Here is a 10514-nt window from a genome sequence, read left to right as displayed (position 1 = left end):
TAACACTGAAAGAGTAACATTTTTATTGGTATTACAGCAGAGTTTCCACACCAAACATATTTAAATTATAATAACTCAAAGCTAGAAGGGAACAAAATATACCTATCTGTACAAGTTATACACAACAATAAAACCAAGGACTTTAATCAAAATTTCTTGGAAAACAGAGATTAAAATCAAAATCCCTGTGACCTGCTTGAATGCTTATATAACTTTAGGAACACAGTATGAAGATCTATGTCTTTATAATCTTAATGTTTAGCTGGAAACATCTCTGACATTTTCCCCATGGTTTTGCCGGCTGGCTAGCTGGCAGAGCTGGTCTTCTCTGCTCTTAAGTTCTCTTTGGGTTTGGAGTAGTCCCAGGGCCTTCTGTTTTCTGTGAATCCATAAAGTTTTCTAAGGGCCACTCGAGCAGCTTCCTCTTCTGCAACCAGAATGGTTTCCCCAGGTCCTTCTGCAATCAATTTTTTATCACTGGAAAGAAAACACACAGTGGTCTTCAATGACAAGGTGCCTCACAGGACAGCACACAAAGCAGTCACGTCTTCTGACCCTCACTTTAATAATGTCCCCAGAAGTAACATGACAGCTTTAGATGTACCTCTTGGTGTTTAACTAGTTTTGTTGCAAGTTCATTTTATATAGGAATTAGACAAAAAGAATTTTCATTCCCATAAAAATATAAGCAATTTACTAGGCCCAGTATTTTTCAAGTCAAAAAAGCAAGGCATGCACATATAAGTATAGGCTTGATTTTTTAAGTGGGAGAAGTGGAATATATATCTTCTTGTAAAAACCTGAAATATTAAAAATATTCCTGGGAATCATTATTAGATGGTTTTAAATCATTTTGAGTGAATTATCTGAATAAAGAAATAAGTTATTTGAAGAAAAATGGTTGAAAAACAGTCCTTTCTGAATTTGCCACCTAAACTTTATCATAGAGGATTTATCAGCTCTATATTTTAAAATTACACACTTTAGATATCTAAAACTTACTTGGATTTTTAAAACATTTTATATTTATCATGCACTCTAATTTATTCCCCCAAAGCAAGTAAGCACTAGATATTGACAATTAGTGTTCTAATAAACTAATCTTCAATAAGACTCCAAAAGTGCAAGAAGTAAAATCAAGAATCAACAAATGGGACCGTATCAAACTAAAAAGTTTCTTCACTGCAAAAGAAACAATAAAGAATGTGAACAGAGAGTCTACAGAAGGGGAGAAAATCTTTACCACTAGTGCCTCAAAGCATTAATCTCCAGGATATACAAAGAACTCAAAAAAACTTAACACTAAAAAAAAAAAAAAAAAGGAAAAAACCCAATCAAGAAATGGTCTAAGGAACTGAACAAGCACTTCACAGAAGAAATTCCAATGGTCAAAAAAATATAAGGGATTGGAGTTGTAGCTCCCTGGTAGAGCACTTGCCGTGCATGCATTGGATACTAGGTTCAATCCTCAGCACCACATAAATTAAAAAAGGTATTGTGTCCATCTACAACTAAAATATATATATATGAAAAAATGTTCAACATCTCTAGCAATTACAGAAATGCAAATCAAAACTGAGACTCCATCTCACCCTAGTCAGAATACAAGTAACAATAAATTATCCAGAATACAAGTAACAATAAATATTGGCAAGAATGTGGAGGGAAAGGTGTACTTGTACATTGCTGGTGGGACTGCAAATTGGTGCAACTACTCTGGAAAGCAGTATGGAGATTCCTTAGAAAACTTGGAATGGAACCACTTATTTGACCCATTATCCCACCCCTTGTTTTATACCCAAAGGACTTAAAATCAACATACTACAGTGACCTAGCCACTTCAATGTTTATAGTAGCTCAATTCACAATAGTCAAACTATGAAACTAACCCAGGTGCCCTACCACAGAGGAATGGATAAAGAAAATGTGGTGTATATATACAGTGGAATATTACTTAGCCTTGAAGAATGAAATCATGGCATTTGCCAGTAAATGAATGAAACTAGAGAATATCATGCTAAGTAAAATAAGCTAGTCTCCAAAAACCAAAGACAGAATGTTCTCCCTGATATGTGGATGTTAACCCACAATAAGGGAGGGGAAGATTAGAAATTCATTGGACTAGACAAAGGGGAATGAAGAGAATAAAGAGAAGGGAGGGAGGATAGGAATAGAATAGATAGTAAAATGAATCGCACATCTTTCATATTCTTATATGTGAATACATGACCAATGTAACTCTACATCATATTCAACCAAATTATAGGGTCCTAATTGAAACAAATTATATCTATTCTATGTATGTATTATATGTCAAATTACACCCTACTGTCATGCATATCTAGTAAGAAAAAAATAAATAAAATAAGTTCCCCTGCTGATATTTCTATTATTATTATTACTGGTCATCTTTAAAAATTTTAAATGTTCCTATAAGGAAACAAAGAATGTGCACATTAAATAACTATAATCCTGTTTTGCTATTTCTTAATTTTGTTTAACTACTTCCTGGAAATTTCCTGATCTACAATTTCACCTTATTAAAAGAAGGATCTCTCTGAAAGAGTCATACATATCAATGCCATCAAATTACTTGGATTCAAAGTAAGGTGACTTGAAGTTAAGAAAGTGCAGAACCAAATTAATGAAAAACAAATGAAGCTATGTAGGTAAAATTACTACAACACAGAATAAATTTGCTAAGAAAACACTTGCTACCTCAAAAAGTTAAAATGAATCAAATATTAATCATGTAAGTTAAACTTTATAATAATTATACATGTACATATTGCATAAAGTGAGGAATAAAGAAAATCATCTAAATGAAGTTGAAACCCAGAAGCTTTATCATCATGCTTTAATCCAATGATGTCAATATCACCGATCATCTTTAAAAATTCACTATGTAAAATTCTGGAAAAAACTATGATCCAATGACAATCACTGTTAGCAATGTGGCAACTTGCTTCTTATATTATTTTTTAGTTGAAAAATCATTTCCCAATATCATTAAAAATTCTTTAAAAATCACCTGCAGGAGCTATTACTATATTCAGTTGGGTATATATACTCTCACTCCCTTGTTGGATGCCAAACTTATCTGTAATATTTTATTAATTCAATAACAATTTACTGACTATCAAGTTCCAGGAACTATTCTACGTAGTATATAAAGACGTGAAAACAACAAATGAATATTTTTTCCCTACAAATTTCTATCTGTGATATTTCAAAGATAACTAAAAGTAGAAATATCAAATCAAACGGCATGAAAATTTTAAGAGATTCTTGGGACAATTTCTTACAGCAATATTATACATTTTCTTTCTCTACTAGCAGAATATGAATTGCTGATAAAGATAAGTACTGATAAAGGTTGTGTTTAAGATTTATTAATCTAATAAGCAAAAAGAACGCATCTCATTGTTTTTGCTTTATACTTCACATGAAACTGAAGATGAAACTTTTATAATATATAATTCTATTCATTTTCTCCTTTGTGATGTCTTCCACTGCTTTTATAGTCATAAAATCCTCATCACACAAAATTTCCAAAAATACTGACCTAAATCTTAATATAGCTCTCTTAGATATTCAATGATTATATTAAACACTTTAACTTTTTTTTTTTTTTTTTGGTAGTGCTGGGGATCAGGGTCTTGTGCATGACAGGCAAGCATTTCACCATGGAACTACACTTCCAGCCCCAAACACTTTAATCTTAATACCTGAAATCAATGTGGGGCAGATCAATTTCTTACTAGCAACTAAAAAGCTTTCAACATTGGTTGTTTTACACATTTTCCACTTCTAGGCTCAGCTGAAGCTGCTGACAAGAGTAGATTCAGGTTCAATTTATAAAAAACAAGTTAAAATTTATTTTTACACAGAAAAATTTAGGCAAACATATATCCTATGTGATTCTACAGTAAATAGTTGGTCAATGAAAACTACCATCAGCAAAACATAGATTCCTTGCCTGCCTTAATGAATGATCAAAAGGAAGTAGTAAATAACCATGGGGATGATATTTTTTAAAAAATTTGAATGCTATTAAAGGTCATGGGATTGGAGCTCAGTGGCAGAGCACTTGCCTCGAATGTGTGAGGCACTGGGTTCAATCCTCAGAACTACACAAAAATAAATAAATAAAGATACTGTGTCCATCTACAACAACAACAACAAAAAAACTGTGAAGAGTTGTGTTTTTATAGCTTCCAATGAAATTATGAAGACTGAAATTTTACTAACCAGTATAAGCCAATGAAATACAAAGGCAGAGCTGTGGTGCTTCCAGACTGCCTAGTAATTCTAGATTCAGGAGCCGAAATGTTTCTCTTCTTCAATTCTTCTACCAGCAGTCCCATAGGATTTATTATCTTCCACATATCAAATAGATCTTTTCCAGTCATCTGAGTAATTAAGAAGTCCTGCATAGAAAAAACAGCAGTTTATACATTTAAATTAATACAAAGAACCTAAGGACCAAAATTCTAAGTACACTTTTAACAGAAAAACTTTACTAGTTGAGCATCCCTAACCTGAAAATCCAAAATCTGAAACGCTCTAAAATCTCACCTTTTCAAGCATCATATTGGTGCTCAAAAACTTTCAAATTTTGGACCATTTCAGATTTCAAATTTTCTATTTTCAGATTAGGGAAGCTCAACTAGTAAAGTTTTGCAAATATTGCAAAATTTGAAAGAAAAAATCCCAAATCCAAGACACTTCTCATCCCAAACATTTTGGATAAGGAATTTTCAGCCTGTGTTTTTTCATTCCCATGTAGGCCTATATACCCCCAACCTCCTGTGCTAGGGTCTGAACTCGGGGGCCTACATAGCAGATAAGCACTCAACCACTGAGCTATACCTCCGTTCCCCAAGTTTTTTTTCATATAAACTATAATTTTTATAGCATCAATATGGTCCACTAAAATTATGCAGAAGATAGAATTTAGATTTAAATTCCTACCACTAAGAAAAAATGTTTAGTGATAAATAAATGGCAATAACTTCTGTCAGAAAATCATGTTAAAGACACACATTCAAGGCAAAATAATTTTGTCAATAAAATTATTGTATAGAAAATTTAGAAGCATTATTTTCACAGCAATTTTACATTGCAATTAACTCATATAACAAACACTGGTAATAACACAGGATGGATGAATGTAGTCAAGAGGGGAAAAATTTTAAAAGATCTCTTAATTCACAAAATAAAAAGTCCATTTCATTACAACAATCATTCAAGCACAAGAACTTTTATTTCAGCTTCACTAATTAAAAAAAAGAAATCCTACCTATCACAGGCCCTCCTTGGAGAAGGAGGAAGACAGGGCTTGCCTATGAACAAAGTCTGCATTGGTGGTGAAGAGAGGTATTTTTCTCTAACAAAATCACCAAACTTGGTATCAAACTGAATAGATTTCAAAAGCAAGTGAGCAAGTTTTATGGACCTGACATTCCAATTTCTAAATCAAGAGCCTGTTTTTGTTACTTATAAGTAACCCTGTGAATTCTTTATTACTAAACAGTAAACATCTTTTCATCTAATGGCAAAGGATAAAACTTTTCCCCATTAATAAATTCTACAAAGACAGTGGGAGTCAGTTGTACCAATTACATAAGAATTTCAATTAGCTAAGGTACTGGATAGTAAAGAGTTATACCTTACAGGAACTCAGAAATCTAGGATCACTTTTTAGAACAAACAGCAGCTGGTACCCAAGCATGATGTTTCCAACTACCTGAGATGCCTGCAGTGACCCCTGACCTCATTCATTTACTAAATACCTACTGACTGCCATGTAGGCATAGGCATTATCCTTGGCCCTAGGATGTATATAAAGCTGAAGATGACATGATTTGCACTCCTTTGGAAGTCACAATCCAAAATTTTCCACTTCTGTGATGTCCTTAGTACAAGCCGACTGTAATAAGTAAGAATCGACTATATAAAAGCTTCAGATCTTTAATGGATTTTTGTTGGAAGAAAAACGTCACTTCCAAGGTGATATATTAAAGAAATGAATCAGAAAAGGAAATTTTTTTTGTTCTACCTTAAGCATGTCCAAACACGTGCAGTTAATAACTACCTACCCTGATGAAAAGTGCAGTCCTCTCAGGTCCGCTGCTTTGTAGCAGGGCTCCAATTACTGCAAAGAAAGTCCGCTGCAATACAGGTGGGGGGACTGGAAATTCTGCACTCAGTGTTAACTGCTCGACAGCCAAGTTTCTAGCCACGTGACACACAACTTCCTCACCAGTTAGAAAGTTAACTAGACTTTTGATGCCTTCAGTGGGCAAGTGTGGGAACTCATCTTCAAGAAACTGTGTGAGGCAAGTTTGTGAAAAAGATATTCCTTGTTCACATAGTTCTTGATTATCTTTGAGATTCAGAAGAGCAACTTCTTTCTCGACTCCAAGATTTTGCCGTTTTGCCTCTTCACTTGCAATGTAGCAGCTATTAACAAAAGCAGTTTTGAGAAGATTTAAGGAAAAGGTTTCCTGTAATCGATGTCCAAAAGCTTGTATTTCAGCATGGTAATCCCAATTGGGCTTCTCTGAACTGAAAACATAAAGACAGTAAGAGATGGTCAAGAGAACAAGATCTTACCATTACATAAAAATTTTTCATTGCACTATAATTTTATTAATTGTATAAAGGAAATGAAAAAAGGTTGCTTCTTTTTTAATGCCAAGCTCCAATCATCTAAATATAAAAACTTAACTCAGATGAATGCTGGCAGTCTTTTGCTATATTCCACATATATGGTAGGATTAATTTTCCTTTTGACCTGTCACATTAAACCGGTTGTTCCACATCAGAGACTAAGCCACTGTTATAACCTTTAGGTTGCTCATTTCTGCTCTGACAATGGAACTACGCTTTCCACTTAGGTATGAGACATAATTATAATTTCATGGATTCAGACCATAAACAGCAAGTACATTATATTTATTATAAATTTACTAAATTTAAGTTTTGGAGGTATCCATTTAACTTAGTAATTAAATAATCTGGCATCAATATTATAAATATGTTAAAGTTTATAATCATGGGCTAGGGATATAGCTCAGTAATAAGAGTGCCTGCCTAGCATACACAAACCCTGCGTGCAATCCCTAGCATGAAGGAAAAAAAAAGTTCATAATCATTTCCAAGAATGAACTAAAACATCTTCTTCTAAAGAAAAGTGATACTCAAAACTTTTAAGTAAAAAAGGGGCAACAAATTATGAAGATCTGATTTGAAAGTATAAAATGTATATAATATATGGACCAATGTAATTCACAAATTTTCTTCCTACTTTAAAAGTTTAAAATACTTAGCTTTATAATAAGCAAAGAAAAGTGAATTAGGAAGAGATTACTTTTTTTTTTTTGCCTATTATGAAAAGAACAATAATCTTTGGCAAGTATATTCCTACTGTAGACATATAAACTGGATCAATATTTTTTGAGAACAGTATTTAAGTTGTTACCAAAATTTTATACCATGAATAAGTTTCCAAAGCTGAAATCACTTCAAAGACACTCTGTTTCATTGGCTATACTAGCAATAATGTGATGTTCAAATGCCAATAAAGAGAGTGAAGTGCATCCATCCTTATTTTTGTCTTTGTCTTAAAACACATCAAAAACATTAAAGAGAAAAAAAGCAAGACGAAGGTGTTAAACCAGGACACAAAGAAAAGACCACTGACTTCAATTTTAAATCAAATTAAAGTAAGTGTGTAATTCTGGCCAGGACTGTCCCTCCTGAAAACCCTGGTCTAGAGTACAGTCCCCCAGCTCTCTAGGAACATAGTTTTAAAGCACAAAGGGTTGTAAAGGTGTGTGTGTGTGTGGGGGGGGGCGGGTTTCTTGAGAACTTACAGATAACAGGATTTTGACAAGCATAATACAAAGGCAGATAGTAGGGTAAAGATCTACATGGCTTAACATTTCAAGGTAGGGAATAAATTTAGATCCCAACATCAGAACTTATGAGGCCACTGAGGTTTCAGAGAGGGTTGTTATCTGGTCAGGGAAAGCCAGGCATGGGCGAGTTCAAGGCACAGGCAGGTGTTCCAAGCAAGTTTAGAAATGGTAGTAATTTATAGTAAAACAGAAATTAACTTCTCGTGATTTTATGAGGAGGTGGCTCCCTATCTTAAGATGGAATTAGGCTGGGTTCATCAGCAGGGCCCTGTGTGAAGTGTGCTCCCATCTGGGGCGATTCTTTTTGCCAGGCTGCAACAAGATTCATGGGGGCCAGATCCTTAGGGTGAAGGTTCCCTTTTACTTTGGGCTGCGGACCTGTGGGTGCACAGTCAGTAAGTGACCTGCCCTAGCTGGCACTGCTGCGGAGCTTCCTCCCTCTTGCCCTCAGAGCCAGGCTACCAGGCCTCACCAAGGCCCGGGGACAGCGTGCCCTGCAGCCGTCCCCATTCCCCACACTCTTCCTAAGATCCCAAGGGGCGCTGCAGAGACCGGCGCCCCGCGCTCCACCGCCCGGGGCACACACCCCTCTCCTTAGGCCACCCATCCAGGTCTCTTCCACGTTTTTCAAACCTTTTACGCTCAAGATAGACACGCGGCCGCCGCCGGGCAGAAATCTTGGGGAGAAAACCCAGGTCCCGCCTGCCCCGCGGCCACCCAGACGCCTCCGGAGGCTCTTACCGGCGGACGGGTGGCGGTGGGCAGCGGAGCAGGCGCCACCGCTCTAACTCCTTCTGGAAGCGGAACGCGGCGCGGAAACCCTTTACTCCCCGAACCGGCAAGACGAGCGTGGGGGCGTCTCGCGCCAGGAGGCACCGAGGCCCAAGCTGGAACAGCCTCACCATTCCAGAAGCCATTGTACAAGGCAGAAAGCAATGGGAGCCGGAAGGAAAACAGTCGGAGCCGTGTCACAGGAACACAGATCCCCAAGAACTGGCGGACGGAAAGAGGCGGAAGGCGGGAACACCACCAGGGGGCGATGCGCAGCCGAAGCATTTTAGTGCGCACGCGCATGTGCTGGTTCTGCCTGTGATGGGTTACTTTCCTACCAGCGTGGCTTGAGAGGACTTTGGGTCCAAAGATTGTTGGGAGAAGTTACTTCACCCAGTCAGTTGCTCTCTTGTTACTTCTTTTGTAGTTAACGCAAGACAAAAAACTTGTTTCACTTTCAGTTTAAACAAAACACTTAAATTTTATCAGAAAACATTTATATTCATTTTCAGTTTTAAAGTTGCAGACCATCTGTCCAGCCACCATTGAGCAAATATTCTGTTTACTCCACAAGTCTTGCCCCCAAATTATGATTTGTATTTAAAAACAATGTAACAGTAGATTTTTTTTAAAAAAATATAAGCATTGGGAAAATAAAATAGTCACAGTGGAATTATGAGTATTTTTTTCTTCATTTTTCACTCTTTAGTTACATCATTTTATTACTTTTCTGTCAAACAATATGAATTTTTAAATAACCTTATATGAAGTCACCGAGAGAAGCTTATCAGAATTCCTTTTGTTTTGCCTGTTGAACATCTAGACCCTCAAAGGAGTACCTTTTTCTGTGGTCTGGACTGCCCTGCAGTCACCCAGATTGGATTCCTGTCATTAATTGTTCCTGTTTTCACAAATGCCCTCTTTTGTTCAGTCATCAACTTATTTTTACAGCAGACACCTGAGAGCTCCTCTTACCTCTTGCCCTGGTTATTGTAATAGCCTCCAAGCAGGCCTTGTCTTTTCTTCCTGTCCTAGACAGAGTCCTTTGCACTCATCTCCCTGAAACAGACCAAAGCATGTTAGTGCTTAACTCAAGAATCTTCAATGCCAAGGACACACAGCTCATTTGGGTTTCTTAACTCAACCCTTCAGGGCAGAGAATCTGATTGCTTCATCTCAGCCTATATAAGGTTCACACTGCGGAGGGAAAAGAACAAAAGAGGAGTTCCACACCTATCCCAAAACAAGGCAATAGATTTCTGGCAGAAGCAGATTCTCTGAGGAGGAGTGAAAGGCTACCATGACAGGCCATTGTATTTATATAAAGTATTGAAACTTCATGGGACATCAGTCAGATAAGTGGATTTGAAGGAAGCACGTGAAGGTGTCATTTTGCAATATTTTATTTATTGGGAGATAATCGGTTGGAGATCTGTCAAACGTCGGAAGCTTCCTATTCTCTTCTTCTCTCTCAAATCTGCTCCTTCCACATCTTCCCCAGCTTCGTAAATGGCAGCTCAATCCTTCCAGTTGCTCAGTCCACAAATCTTGGAGTCATTCCCAACTCCTCTCTTTCTTTCATATTATGCAATATGAATATGCATATTATGCATATATATCCAGCGAATATCTCAGGCTCCACCTTCAAGACGGGTCTAGAACCTGACTTCTTCTCATCACAAGGACAATCAGAACACCACCATCATCTCTCCAGTGCCTTATATCATTGACTATCTGGCCAACACCCTGGCTGCCACTACTGCCTTTTAAAACTGGAGGTGGATTAAGCCAGTCTTCTGTTCAAAACCCTCCACTGGC

The 10514-nt window shown here is 36.8% G+C and overlaps 1 protein-coding gene across 1 annotated transcript; it reads right to left on the bottom strand.

Moving 5' to 3' along the window:
- Mrpl44 (mitochondrial ribosomal protein L44) lies at positions 1–8887 on the bottom strand. The gene is made up of 4 exons (XM_046439721.2): positions 8667–8887; positions 6102–6570; positions 4252–4430; positions 1–477 (listed from the first exon to the last, which is right to left on the bottom strand). The coding sequence occupies exons 1-4, from the start codon at positions 8840–8842 to the stop codon at positions 306–308; spliced, it is 996 nt and encodes a 331-aa protein (XP_046295677.1). The 5' UTR covers positions 8843–8887; the 3' UTR covers positions 1–305.
- Between the last annotated feature and the right edge of the window lie 1627 nt (positions 8888–10514).

The sequence above is a fragment of the Marmota monax genome, unplaced genomic scaffold, assembly GCF_021218885.2.
Source record: "Marmota monax isolate L192 unplaced genomic scaffold, Marmota_monax_Labrador192_F-V1.1 WCK01_AAM20220418_F8-fsc00041, whole genome shotgun sequence".
Classification (NCBI taxonomy): domain Eukaryota; kingdom Metazoa; phylum Chordata; class Mammalia; order Rodentia; family Sciuridae; genus Marmota; species Marmota monax.
Note: the sequence above shows the minus strand (reverse complement) of the source record. Positions and strands in the feature narration are given on the sequence as shown.

Excerpts from the sequence above, each read along its gene's own strand:
- Mrpl44 (XM_046439721.2), bottom strand. The coding sequence starts at position 8,842 with ATGGCTTCTGGAATGGTGAGGCTGTTCCAGCTTGGGCCTCGGTGCCTC. Across the intron at positions 4,431-6,101 it reads GGACTGCACTTTTCATCAGG|GACTTCTTAATTACTCAGAT; the intron begins GTAGGTAGTTAT and ends TTTTCTATGCAG. Across the intron at positions 478-4,251 it reads TATTTCATTGGCTTATACTG|TGATAAAAAATTGATTGCAG; the intron begins GTTAGTAAAATT and ends TTTTCTTTCCAG.